This window comes from Talpa occidentalis, unplaced genomic scaffold (assembly GCF_014898055.3).
Source record: "Talpa occidentalis isolate TD23 unplaced genomic scaffold, MPIMG_talOcc4v2.1 talOcc4.17, whole genome shotgun sequence".
Taxonomy (NCBI): domain Eukaryota; kingdom Metazoa; phylum Chordata; class Mammalia; order Eulipotyphla; family Talpidae; genus Talpa; species Talpa occidentalis.
The window spans coordinates 7793641-7808408 of record NW_023601754.1 but is presented as its reverse complement, the minus strand read 5'-3'; the positions used below and the strand labels follow the sequence as shown (position 1 = coordinate 7808408).

At 41.1% G+C, this 14768-nt stretch overlaps 1 protein-coding gene across 3 annotated transcripts in view; it reads right to left on the bottom strand.

The window, feature by feature from the left end:
* The window catches only part of UTP4 (UTP4 small subunit processome component), a 26436-nt gene extending 11668 nt beyond the window's left edge, over positions 1–14768 (bottom strand). The window contains exons 1-7 of one of the 3 annotated variants that reach the window (XM_037515992.2): positions 14737–14768; positions 12985–13145; positions 11357–11548; positions 10427–10511; positions 8907–8996; positions 5760–5971; positions 91–262 (exon numbers count right to left, since the gene is read on the bottom strand). In XM_037515992.2, coding sequence (XP_037371889.1) covers positions 91–262; positions 5760–5971; positions 8907–8996; positions 10427–10511; positions 11357–11548; positions 12985–13143 — 910 coding nt within the window. In that variant the 5' untranslated portion in view covers positions 13144–13145; positions 14737–14768. Of the gene's footprint in view, positions 1–90; positions 263–5759; positions 5972–8906; positions 8997–10426; positions 10512–11356; positions 11549–12984; positions 13146–14319; positions 14438–14736 lie in introns of those variants that run through there. The other 2 variants (XM_037515993.2, XM_054696942.1) reach the window with 2 other exon arrangements.

Here is a 14768-nt window from a genome sequence, read left to right as displayed (position 1 = left end):
AGGGGAGAAGGTATGAGAATTAGAATTCTTACAGGAAGATCATCAGAACTGGGCATAGTAAAGAGCAGCCCGGTGCAGAGCAGAACCCACCTCCAGATATGAGTGCTGTTGGGCTATGGGCCACGGTCCGCACGTCGTGAGTGTGATGCTGGAAGGGCTTTGTCCGCACCCACTGCCTCTCACTGCTGTTAGAAGTCACAGAGACCAGCTGAAAATGGAATACTGTCCCCTCGGCTGTGCCCACCACGAAACTGTCTTCTTGCTGAGAAATTAAATCATTAGGAGGTACATTTGAGCAAAACAGGGCCCAGTTAGAAAAATATTCTCCGAGGTTTTCTCTCTAGGCGTTTAGGAGAAAACCAATATCCAGAATTAGAAGGTAGGTTATAGGTATCTTTTTCCTCCAAGCAACTAACAATTCCATTAGAGAAGCAAGCTCAGAGGTAGGGAACAAAGTGCCCCCTACTGACAAAATTAACAATTGCCCCAGACAGTTACAGTGCTTTCATATAGACATACCGGAACTTACTAGGATAGCAACAAAAAAGATAAAACCACCCAGGTAAAAATTTAACAAGAAATGTGCTAGATCTAAATAAGAAAAAAAACCTAAATCCTTCTAACGGACATAAAAGATGATGTAAACAGAGAAATTCATACTATATTCTTGAATTATTTAAAATTACTTAAAATTATCATTAAGAAAATATGTAATTCTAACATAATCCAAAAAAAGAGTGATAGCAGTAGGGAACTAGCGAAGGTGTTTACGAAATTTATATAGAAAAAGAAAAAACAGAAACCAAACAAACAAGATAATCCAAGCAAGAACAGTAATGATAGATTCCCAAAAGAATTGGAGGCAAGGACTCAAGCAGATATGTACACACTCAAGTTCACAGCAGCATTATACACAGGCACCAAAAGACAGAAAGACAGTCCAAATGGTCAGCAACAAATGGATAAACAAAATGTGGTATATATATACAATGGGGTATTATATAGTCTTAAAAAAAAGTGAAATTCTATTCTGATAATGCTGTAACGTGGATGAATCTTGAAAGCATTATGGTAAATAAAGTAAACCAGACACAAAAGGACAGATATTAGATTGTCACATGAGGTACCTAGAACAGGTATATTCCTAGGACAGAAAGTAGAATGGAGGTTACCAAGGGCTGGGCGAAGGAAAGAACAGGCAGTTATTGTTTCATAGAAACGGAATTTGGGGTGACAAAAAAGTTCTGAATAACTCATCATGGCTACACAACATCATGAGTATCTGTCCTTAATGTCACAGAATTGTGTGCTTCAAAATGGAGAATTTTGTTATGTACATTTCCCACTAAACTTTTTTTAAGTATTAAGTATTTTTAAGTGGAGGGGAAGCAGTGGAAGAATTACAAAATTGGTACCCAAAAGACTGAAATTTGGAAAATTTTGAACTTATTCACCGCCTTCATTTTGAGATGAAGAGCGGGCAGGCTGAGGAGGGAAAGTGTCTGAAGAAAATCATACAGAGACCAAGGTTCCCAGGTTCCCACTTTAAGGCTCTCTTACCAGTATGTTGAGCACTGTGCTGTTAGATTTACAAGGTCTCAGAGTATCTACAATTATTTTTTTTAATTCCTTTGTACTTGGGAAGCCTGGACTAACAGCCAAGTGACCGAGCAATTAGATACTAGATCAGCCAGTCAAGAGAAAGGAGAAGCTCAAGCATGTTTAAGTATTGTCAACAATGACACGCTTGTTGTGCCAGGAGATCTGTCCAAGATTAAGTGTCACTCTAAAAGTCTCTGAAAGGAGGACAAAGTATTGGGGACCTTCTCTAGTGAGCTCTTTGATGTCTTGGAGCTATTTTACAACTCTAAATATTGTAAAAAACTTAGAGCAACCTAAAACCTCTTCTGCCAGAAATACAAAAGAATTTTGCATGAAAGAATGCAAGTGGTGATTACTCTGTGGACACTGATAGTCTTGCAACAATGTGTAAATTCATCTCAGTATTCTGATGATCTTATATAAAGTCTGTGTTTTTTTGTTTTTGTTTTTTATCCTGTTACTCATGGTGTTATCTACGTGAAGGAATTTAGCAGAATGTATTCAACTTGATACTTGTGTTCAGTTAGGTATTCGGATGTCAGTATCTGGTCTTCATATTCACTCCTCAGAGATTCAGATACTTCCTCTGAAGACTGGCTGATAACTCGCCAAACCGTAGGTGGGCCAACAAACTCATTTTCGGAACTTCTTTCTTCTGACCTTTGGACTTTGCTCCTCTCCTCTCGGGCTTTTCCTGCCTGGGCGCCCATCAGCTTAGGCCTGCTTTCTTAATTTCTCTCTTCTCTCAGCAGGTACACGTCCACGGACCTCCCATGGCCTGGTTGAGCACCCGGGCCGCCGAGCACTAAAGTCTGTGTTCTTGAACCGCTTAGAACATCTTACCGATTCCCTCATTAGCTAATGAATTATAGAAAATCTCTGACATGCTTCCACTTGGTATCTGTGCGTGTCAGATTTTGTTTTTTCCCCTGATCATCATTTAATAGCCCTTTACACAGATAAGGAAAGTGGAACTTCCAGAGGTTTAGAGACGTGACGTGACAAAGACACACGGTCATCTGCCTCCAAAGCCTTTACTCTGGGCACACCACATGACCCAACCTTGTGCCAGCTCTCTGTGAGGTTACTGACAGGCACACAATGGTGGAGAAGGAAGGAAAGCAGGGTTTCCATCCCTCGACATAAGGCAGCCCTATCCAGCATTGCCCTCATCTCCTCTAAGGATATTATTTGAAAAATATTAGCTCAAGGCAAAAGTAGAGATATTGAGATGCTTAAGAACGCATACATTCTCCCTCAGTTCCAGCTAATTAGCTCCTTTCATTTATAAGTCCCACCAGTAGTGCAGGATTTGGAAGGAAAGATTCTCAAGCTCTACATCTTTCCCTGAGGTGGAATCATAAAAGAATGGAAACAAGAAGTATGTGTGGGGGTAGTGGGAGAAGGTTCTCTTAGGTGCAGCAGGAAGGAAACAAGGAAAAAGTCAACCTGGAAATGGGGGTAGGGGAGCTAATTTATTCAGAGGGGTAGCACCACAGAGAAAAAGGTCTCAGGATAGGCCTCTAACTGAAAGCAAACATTCCCTCTATCTCCCTGCAGGAATCTGTACTCGCCTCTTGGATGAGCATTAAAGACATCAAAGAAGACCAAAGGACCAAGTATTTGCCACCATTCACTCTTTATGTCAGTGAACATCCATCAAAAAGAAATCAGCTGTCCTGGCAAGAGATTATCTAGAGGAAAGCCTCAAAATCAGGATTAATTTCAAAAGCAAAGTGAAAATGGAGATGCTGACACCACACGTATTCTGTGCCAGGCTCTGACCTTAGCACTTTATGAGCATTACCCATTTACTCTTTCCCCAAACCCTTTTAGCCCCACTGCTAAAATCACCACTACTGGCCTCCTGTTTTCACAGAGGAAGGAAATGAGGTATACAGAGAAAGAAGTAACTTATGGAAGGCAGATATGTAGCTATTAAGTGGTACAGCTGAGATTCAAACCCAAGTTTATCTGACTCCAGTCTGTAATAAACATTCTGAAAACCAGAATTTTTATACATGCATTTGTCAAGTTTTAAAAAAACAAGTACCATAACTCACTTATTCGCAAGCACGTATTTCCCCACATTTTAACAACTCTGAAAGCAAGATACCTTAGAGTATCTGTCAAGCCGTGCATGAGTGACATCATCAGATAAAGAGTGAACATCAAAACTTGCAGAATGGTTGTCAAAAGGCTAACAGAGTAACTTGGGGCTACAGAGGAAGTAACTTGTCAACACCATGAGTGGTTGGGAAGCACGAATGGGGAACATGGGCCCTGAATGGAAAAGTGACTCCGTAAGACTCTGAATGTGAAGAAGTTTTAGGAATGCCCCATCACTTCCTTCTATTTACACCTTCCTTTTTATATATGCACAAAGTGATATAAAAAAATTTATGTTCAAGTTTGAAGAAGCTCTCTGATAATTAAAACAGACAAAATTTTTTTTAAAAAAAGCATTATCAGGGCCTCCCAGGTGGTGCAGCAGTTGAGCGCTGGGTTGCGAAGCTGCCCGCAGCCTCTGCAGCACTGGTTCGATCCCCGGCTGCTCCCCGGCCACCGGAGGAGGGTCCCACATGGCGCACAGATCTCTCCTGCAGCCCGCTGCTCCCCTCAGCAGTGTACTTCGGTCCTTCTGCCTGCTCTGCTCCCTGCTCTGGCTCTGGTGAATTCTCTCACCCTCCCACGCTTCTGACTGTACCCAGTGCTTGTATAAATAAATAAAATAAAAATAAATAAATCTTAAAAAAAAAAAACAAAAACTAAAGAACTTAAGAAAAATTACCATTTAAAAAAAAATAAAAAAAGCATTATCAGTTTGTAATAGTTTGTATTATATGCTTATAAGTACAAAGTTTACATTTTCAAAAAGCACCATCCTAGTTTAATTGGCAGTATTTCTTTCCCATTATAACAATATGGTAGCATGTTTTATAATAAATAGCTTTACCAAAGAGTCTATGCAACACCCTAAGACAGGCACAAGGTTTGAAAAAGAGCCAACAGCATAAAATGGTAAACAATATAAACTAAGCCTGCTTCCTGCAGATTCCCCTTCCAGAAATTATCATTAGCATTTTCTTTTCAGAGATATTCTATGTATACTGCAAACTGCATGTACACAAAGTATCTAGTATATAAAAATCTAATACATAACATCTAATCTACAAATCTGCCCTTCCTTTTCCTAATAATTATTATAGTATAAAATAGTTCTTTTTTTCCCCTTAGCAATATAAACTGGAATATGTTCCATAGCAAGAAATAGACATCTTGCTCTTTGAAATGCTGCATAATATTTGAGTAATCATGCTTGAGTTAAGTAATCACACTACCACTAGTAAACTCACTAGACTTAAAATAATAGTTGTTTTAAGTCTAACAATTAAAATTATTTTGGACCAAAACTTTTAAAAGGAGAATTTCACCCACCCATTTCAACTTATACTTTTATTATAGTTTGTGGATGACATATAAATGTTTTATAAGAATTTCACACACATCTCAGAAAATCTTTGAAATGTCATATGAACAAGGCAAGAAAAGTGAGCATGAGGGAACGCTCAACTAGAATCTAAATGCCCGCATTTAAATAGCAAGTAATTCTCAAACTTAAGATGGTAAAGTTGAAGAATCTAGTCAATAAACCCCAAAGTCACCTTCTATGCCCCACTGCTAAAATCACCAAAGGTGCTAAAATCACCAAAGGTGAATCCACACCATGAAAAGGGAAAAGGCATATTTGTTCAACAAAAATCTGCCTATGTCTCATTCAAAGAGGATAAAATCAACATTTTAAAAATCACTATAAAATTATCTCCTCATTTCCCAAGACAGGAAGCAGGAAAAGTTGTATAGAGATGAAATTGCTTTTCAGATTTCTCTAGGGTATTTGTGCCCTATCTACCATCAGGCTGCATGCACTGGAGTGGGGAGGGGCTGAAGAAAAGCTCTTTGCTCACTAATCTTTTGGAGAATGTTTTCTAATTGTCAGGGTATAAGAGGGTTCAGAGAAATTATCCGATATCTGTATTTTCCTAACCTCATCTTCCTCTAGCACAACATTTCAGATTAGTGAAGTGTCTGTGGTCGTCACTGACACCGTTCCCACCCAGCACATGAGAGGTGCTCAGAACAGAGACCACACTCACATCCGACACAGCGATGGACTGCACATCAGCATTGGCGATGAGATGGCTCTTCACCAGCGTCCCGGTGGCTGAGTCCCAGAACTGCACCTTCCCAGCAGAGTCCACACTGATGATGGTGCCATCAGACAAGAAGGCCACGCCCCATACGATGCACTTCCTCTTAGACACACCCATGTACTGCCTATCCACGATCATCTTATGAATAGCACTCCCTGAAAAATAAGAAAAGCCAACATTTGGATGGTACCTATTTCTTCTTTTGTCTTTAATAACCGCCTGGGGTAGGCATAAGTTAGCTGCCTGAGAAGACCACAAGAAAGCCAACAAATAGTAGTTATGGTGAACTCAGTCTCAGAACTGAATGCTAAAAATGGTAACCTAAAGATGAAAGAACAAAGGAGGGACAGAGGTAACACAGATGGGGGTGGGGGAGTAAAATGGACGAGAGACATTTGTGACATCACTTGAAACTGGCCAATTGCATGCACACGCACACTATGCTCTTTTCCAAAAGCCCATGGAAACAGAGAAAAGAACTGTAACACAATTTTAGGAATCTGAAAGCGGACATGAAGTGCAAACTGCCTTAGCAGAGCCCTCCAAGTTAGCAGTGAGGAGACTGAAGAAGCCACCTGATTTATACCACAGAATCCTAAAGACTCAGCAACTGCTGACCCCAGGTACTCTGGAAACAGAGGTGAAAGGAAATTAAAAGGAGGGATTGGTTTAAACTAAGTTTAAGAAGCTATTAGATTCTTCAGACACTCACCCCCAAAACTAAGAAACCAGACAACTCCCCATAGCCATCTCAAGGAAGACCAGAGACCTCTGAAGAGGGATGTCAGGCACAACTGAGGATAGGATTATTACATGGAAAATGGATTACTAACTGACTGTTGAGAACACCACTTTTCTTCTTCTTAGAAAGCTGATGTACTGGCTTATTATCACCAGAAATGAGAGAAAAGATCTGAAGAGTCTGTCATCAGCGGTCCCCCTAACAGTGTAGCGAGATCACTCTTCAAGAAACCCATGTTCAAAAAGCTCCACTCAAGTGGCGAGGAAAACAATCACCAGACTTGTTATGAAAGCCTAGAATATGAAAGGCAGAGGACAAACAGACTGGCAGAAATAAAATGACAAGGAGGGGTGGGGACAGAAGCAGGGTGAAGAACACTTGACAAGCATTATCATGAACAGTTTAAGGAGAGAAGAGTTAGTATGGAATGAAATAAAAAGAGGATTCTATCAAAAGAACATTCAGGAAGTAAAAAATAGCTCTGGAAACAGCATAAATGAAAAGCCCATAAAAGAAGTGAAAGAGAAATATGACAAATTCTCCCAGAAAGCAGAGTAAAAGAAGTCAAAAACACAAAAAATAAAAGAGGTAAAAGAGAAGACAGAAGAAAGAGCATCCAAATAAAATTCAGAAAGAGAAAGGAAACCCAACTATAAAATAATTTCAAGAATTTCTCCAGAAGTGAGAACCATGTTTTTTTTTTTAAAAAAAAATTCATTCATGCATGTAAGAACCACAGTACAGGCCAGATATGCGGGAGGATGAGAGGATTCATCAGAGACAGTGGGGAACAGAACAGGCAGACTGAAATACACCGCTGAAGAGAGCAGCGGGCGAAGAGGAGAGGTCTGCTGTGCCATGTGGGTATCTCTGCTGCCGGAGAGTGTTGCCCACAGTGCAGAGGTTGTGGACAGCTTCACAGCCCTGCGCTCAACCACCTGCGCCACCAGGGAGGCCCAGAAACTTGGTTTTGGATTAAAGGAACCTACCATGTGACTAATATAATTGCTGTTAACAAAGTCACAGACCAAGAGACATAATTATTAAATTTCAGAACAATACGGAGAAAGGGAAGATCCCAAAAGCTCTCAGCAAAACATACACCCTCAGATCCAATTAATGGATCTACTGTCAGAATGGCATTGGATTTCATAAAAAGACTAGAAGCTGGAAGAGCGTACAGCCATATCTTCAACATTCTAAGGGAAAATAATTTCCAACCCAGAATTCTTTCTCATGACCTTGTCCTCAGGATCACTAAACTAGAATAAGCCAGAAAGGGAACAGCATGAAAAGGAGACTACCTAAGAGAAAAGTAAAGGGAATCCCTGGAATGACTGAAAGTCAGAGTGCGCAATCTCACAGTCATGCAGCTGACCCAGAAAACAGCTACCCTAGACCAAGAAGGTCAGAAGGACCTGGGAAAGAATCATTCAAGAAGTCAGAAGTGCTAGAAAGAAAACTAGCTATATCTTCCAATAATTTATATTACTGGAAGAATCTGGGGATGAATTAGTGAGACAAATACACACACACACACACACACACACACAGAGAAAATACTAACAAAAAGCATATAGAAAAGCAAAGGTAACTTACTTGCTAGTACTAATTACATAGTCAAAATATGAAAGCTTTGGCTACTAAACTGAACAAAGTTACAAAATAACCAGTGTGGAAGGATCAGGAGAAAGTGACTCTGAGAATCAACTAAGTTGCAGGTGGCTGCCTTTGAGGAGTAGGTTTAGGAGACACTCCTACCCTTTTAAGCTTAAGGAATTCTTTGACAGATAAATAACATGCATGCATAAATGATATGTATGTATAATTAGCAATAAAAAAAACCTAGTTAAGCATTTATGAGAAAAATATTTTTAACCTGGTTTCTCCTCCTGTCTTAGATGGGAGTGCAGGCATGCCCACCTAACAAGATGAAGTTAATCTCATCACTGAAGGATTCCATTAGCAAATTCTCAAGTATGTGGTTGTCTACTTTTCTGATTTCATCTCACCAATTATGCTGTTCCTTAAAGACAGGTACCCACTTTTACCAAAGAACTGGTGTAAGCAGGTAATCTACTCATTAGTAGTAAATGTCTTGCTGGTTGAAAGTAAATTTTTTTGTGAATTCTTATAGAATTCTTATTATACATCCCACTGAAGAAGCAAGATTCCCCTGAAAATGGCAGTAGTAACCCAAGAGAGGAATGTTATGCATGGTGGACAACTCAGAGAGTTAATGAGAAGTTAGGACCTGGTTACTGAAAGCATGACAAGGGTTCAAGGTTTAAGAAAATCCAGAAATGTGGACAAACGAACTGAGAAAATGAACTGAGAAAAACAGTCACCTGATTTGACATCAAACACACTAATGTAGTCTATGGAGCCAGCTGCAATGTGGGTTCCAGAGGGATGCCAGCTGAGACTCAGGATGCGACCTTGGGAGTTGTACAACAAAAAAGAAAGTGACATGCACATAAATAAACAGCAAAGGGTTCTCCTTCCACAATGATCTACAGAGCTATTGTCCCACAGCTCTCATCTACTGCACACTATCACAGAACACTTTTATCACAGATGAGGAGCAACTCTGGCCTGGGGTCCACAGCGAAGTATGTGACATTTACTCTAATAATGTGTAAGTGGTTGATGGGAGTGTAAACAAGCAAACCTTTTGCTGGGAGTAACCTACAAATTACAATCATCAATATTTGGTCCAGCAAATGTACTGGGAATCAATAAAAGAGAAATAGTTGCACAAGTGCCCCAAAATAGGCAGATAAGAATGTTCATTACAGCATGGATTGTACCAGTAAAAAAAAAAAAAAAAAAAAAAAAAAAAATCATTGATAGGAATGTAGGTAATTATTATAGAATACCATAAAATGGAATACCATTCAGATTGGCATGAGAGATTATGCCAGATTGGCAGAAGAGATCTGTGATAGTGATGTACCGAGCGAAAAAACCACCTGAAAAATAAGTGCAAGCATTCCTGTGCCTATTTGTTTATATAACTATAGAAAGATTAGTTCCAAAATGTTTTCTACAGTGTAGAATAAGATGCATATTTTTTCTTTCATACTTGACAAAACACATGAAATATTTTAACAAGCAATGTCTTTCTAATTAAAAAAATAACTCCTGAAAGATAGTTAAAACAAAATAAGAATCAGATGAGCAAAGGACAAATACTACCAATGGACACAGAAAATACATGGGCCAGTTAGTATTCTCTAGAAAAGGAGTCAGCAAACTAAAGACTTAATCAGGCCCATCTCCTATTTTTGTATGGAAAGTTTTAGTGGAGTACAGCCATGTCCGTTTGCTTTTCACATCAACACAGTTGGCAAAATGTGTGGCCTGTAAAATCTAAAATGTTTACTACCTGATGTCTTTACAGGAACAGCTTGCTAACATTTGCTAGAGTTCAGTTTTCGATCAATTCAGGTGAAACACGGGCAGTTAATTTATAAAATTCCCCCACTTGATTTGAATGCACTAACAGGATTAAGAATCACAGCTCCTCAAGGAAAAAACTCGTTTTGAGACTTGATGCACCTGCTCACTTCGCAAATATAAACAAGAATAAACTGACTTACACAGAAAGACTAGGTTTCCGATTTTGGACTTCTAGTTTTTCATGTTATATAAGCATAATTTATATTATTAATCAGTCAATCACAACTATGCTACCCAGAGAGGAAAACCTGAGGTAGGGATGACTTCTTATATATACCCTATACTCAGATAAAGTTTGCATGTACATAAAATATTATCTGGACCCATGGGAAAATATCCCATCCCCAGGGACACAGAAACATAACTTGTTAAGGTTACTCACTGCCCCACAAAAAATGAACCTTACTTTTCTGCGGATCAAAATTTCTTTCAAATTGGATTTTGTCTGGGGTTATATGAAAAAGTTTCACAGATCCATCTTCACAGCCAACCTGTTAGAGAACAACAGGTAGAAAATAAAGAACAGCATTTTGTAGAATGAAATAAATCCAAGAAACCGACAGTAACATTTTTGGCAGCCTTCATATTCTAGCCAGAAACCAGGCTGATAAGTGGCCCAATTTCTGCAGAGGACATGGAATAGAAGTAGGATACCCCAGCACCGCTCTGCTGGAGACCCATGGCCTACATACAGACTGATTAACTATATAACCTAAATGGAAAATGTCAAGATATTGTCCAATTAGTGCAAATCAAGAGAATCATAGAGTTATCACAGGAAATTAAATCTCTGAAAGAACCCTTTCAAATGGTAATAGTAGGGAAAAAAGTAGTTTTTCAGTCTGTTCAAATACTTTTTGAGAAACACTGTGGTGAAGCACAGTTCTACATTTAACTTGCAAAGGAGCTCTCAGAAATTTTAATATACAACAGTGTATTGTGAATCTACAGGATTTACTATGCCATAGTCAGAAACAAAATTTATCCTAAAACACAAAGCTCAATAAAATTTATCCTAAAACATAAAGCTCAAAGAGCGTCTACATCTCTCAGTTCCAAAGAATACAGGTTGGGAAATGCTGAATCAAACTAACCCTGTTATTTCATACATGAATAAACAAGATGCAAAGAAGCAACAGAAATGATGCAAAAGGACAAAGGATTTTGAATCACCAATATCAACTCCAATCTTGTATTGGGTTTCCTAAAATCTAGCTCAGATTGGGAGATGCTGCATGCCATTTATGTAACTTTACCTTCTCAGGAACAAGGAGAAGAAAGTTTAGGTGGGCAGAAGGGAAATTCTGATGTGGATTACCAATAGTTGCTTACTGACCAAAAGCTGAGAGCCACTGGGACTAGCAGCCATGCTCCATATGGGTCCTCCAAAGGCATCCACAGCATACTTGACGTTTAATGACTGCAAATCATACTCCATAATCTCTCCATTGAGTCCAGCACTAAAAAGGCGCTGTCCTTTTCCCCAACAAAGAGCTTCTGTAGCCCGTGACTCATGACCTGGGAAAAACTACAGAAACATCATAATGTCATACCTTTTCAATCCACCATGAATTCATCAGCAACCAGCAATGAGTGGTCATGGTAAACATGTTGAAAACTAAAATGCCAGTGTAGAAATACTTCCCTAGAAATTCTCTAGAAATTAACTAAAATGCCATTAGAAGATCATGTTACATTTTCATTTTTCAGGTTGACTTTCTTCTACAAGAATTATTGTGCAAAACCTTTTCAGTAGACTAAAACTAATAAACAATTTTATTTGATATAGCCAATTAAATCAATACAACTATCTTGGTTGAGTATCGTTTCAGAGACATTTGTGTGTATCTCAAAAGTTATTAATTCATACAGTTTAAGTACATATTGCTTATTGTTTGTCAATTTTACCTGTAAGGAGCTGTTTAGAAATAAATATTAAATAATGACATTCACTCTAGCTTTTCATTCAAGTCTTGGATTTCTAAGTGCTTTCTTAGCACAGAAAAGGTTTTCACATCAATCAAGGCATTTTATTCTTATATCTGCTTGACACAAAAGGTACTGAGTTAGGCATAATTTCTCATCTTTGAACTTTTAAAGGCCAAAGTAATTGTGGGTAAAGTAGTTTGCTCACAGTGCCAAAGTCAAAGATGTGAAAAGAGAGAATAGAGGTCTCCTTACTCCTAGTCCCCACTCTTTTCATTCTAAGAGAATGAGAACTTTTCTGCTCTGAGGGATAGGAATATGAAGCTTAAACAGTAGTGACGGGAATATAAAGAAATCGGAAGACTAGACTGAATTGTTAAAAATGAAAACGAGGGGCCTCCCTGGCGGTGCAGGGGTTAAAGTCTCAGCACTATGAAGCTACTGCCAGCTACTGCAGTAGTGTTATAGGGCAGCCCCAATACAAAACGGGGTGCCTGACTGTGGGTCCTCACCCACGCGCTTAAAAGGACTTATCAATACTCTACTGCAGGCACACCAAAAAGGCACTCTCCGAGCTGGCCGGAAGCTGCGAGCTGGCGGAGAGTCAAAATGGGGGACCCCTCCAAAGCCCACGTGTCTGGCTTTATACTAATCTGGCTGCTTAACCCCACCCTCAGGTCCCAGCCACCTTCCCTTTTGGTGGTGATGGGATTTGGAGTTCCCAGTGTCTTTGGCTTTCGCCTGGGGTGGGAGTGGAGTCCACAAAGCCTGTATGGAATTAGCTTTAGGACATCCTTTTCCCCCTAACAAGATCATCCTAACCAACAGCACACAGATCAGAACTCTGAGCTTCTCTCATGGGTCAGACAAGAGTTCTAATATTTGCAATGGAAGTGAGGTAGTTCTAGACAACTCCAGATAGGATAGGCAGAATCACTTCCTTTTGATCTTTCATATAATAAAACACAGAAGTTCTGTAGATTTGAACTTAAGAGCATTAACATCAGAAATGCCAAATCAGGTTCCCAAATGACTTACTTTCTCCTGAAAGTAGTTTGCTGACAAATTATAGATTTCTACAGTGCCATCTGTTCGTGAGACAGCCAGTCTGTTTGATTGATTATTGTAAGCCACACAGCGGATCCCCGATGGAACATAATTAAAGAAACGCACTCGATGGACATTAAATTCACCCATTCCTAGAAAGAAGAAAAAAGTAACTGTTAAACATTAACTGCAGTACATGCACTCTTTCTTATCACTGTTTTGGATGGCAGCCTCTGTCTCACTGACGTTCATTTCTAAATAATAATAACTGCTATCGTACCCTACACCAGACTCTACCAAGCAATCTCCAGAAGTTCAGGAAGCTTTGGTGAAGAAAATTGTTTAAAAAACACAACACAGCATTACCCAAACTCCTCACAATATTAATGGCCTAAAGTGGCCCAGGAGAGAAGTGGCCTAAACTGTGAGCTTGCATGGGAATACAAGGAGACACTAAGGGGACGACCAGCAGCTGTATTTGAGGCAGAAACTAAAGTCATCCTTTCTATTTTGTGTGTGTGTGAAGAGGAGGCTAAACACCACGACTCTCTAGAGGCAAGAAATGTTGACAATGTGTTATAGAGCAGCCTCGAGAGAATTAGTGCGCTTATGGTGACCAACGCAAGGAATGTTACTTTGGGCTGGTCAACCGCGGGTGTAACTTGGAAACCACGCTGGGCGCCAAACTGTTATAGAGCAGCCCCAATACAAAACAGGGTGCCTGACTGTGGGTCCTCACCCGCGTGCTTAAAAGGACTTATCAATGCTCTACTGCAGGCACACGCGAAAGGTTAATAAAAGGTTTATTTACAAGGGAAGGGGAAATGAGGAAATGTACAGCTCAGGGAGAAAAGTGGGAGACAAGGTTTTAAATGCGTCCTACCCGATCTTCGGATCTGGAATCCCATAGCACTCTGAGAGCTGGCCCCGAGCCAGGAGTGAAGCCAGGAGTGAAGACCCCAAGGCCCACGTGTCTGGTTTTTATACCCAACCTGGCTGCTTAACTCCACCCTCAGGTCCCAGCCACCCTCCCTTTGGTGGTGATGGGATATTCTTTCCCAATGTCTTGATGGTTTTAGTCTGAACTGGGAGTGGAGTCCACAAAGCCTGTATGGGATTAGCTCAGGACATCCTTTCCCCCTAACAAACCTACATCGGTTTCTCAAAGTCAGATCCGCAGAACTCCTGCATCAAAATCATCTGTAAAAACGTGTTATCGTTTTTTGGTTTTTGGTTTTACTGCAGGACTCGGGGTCCTATTCTATAGTTCCAGAATTTTAACAGGGGACCCAGGAACCTGCATTTTAGAAAGCACCTCTCCCTTACCCCAGTGCGTCCTAAGTCTGCCAACCACAGTCTCTCACGCGGTGTCGGGGGTTCTGACGGGGCGGGCAGCACTGAGAGCCCCGGAGGGGAGGACTTGGCCTGGCACGTCCACTCCCGCTCCCCTCCGCCGCAGCCCACTCCGCGCGAGGGCAGGAGCCGCCTCGGGTTCGCCCCCCGCGCGTCTCCCCTCCCGGCGAGGAACCCGGGGGCAGGACGGGCGCGTCCGGCCCAGCCCGGCTACACAGCGTCCGCAGCGCGCGAGGGTCCCGCCGGCCCTTCCCTCTCGGTGTCCCCCGCGCTCCCCTCACCGCCCTCGGCACGAGGGGACCAGGAGCCCCCCAGGGTGGGCCCGGAGCCGGCCGCCCTCCCCCGGCGCCCCTCTCCCCCCACCACGCCCCTCGCCCCGGCCGGACTCACCCGCCGCCGCGCGCCGCCGCCCTCCGCCCCGG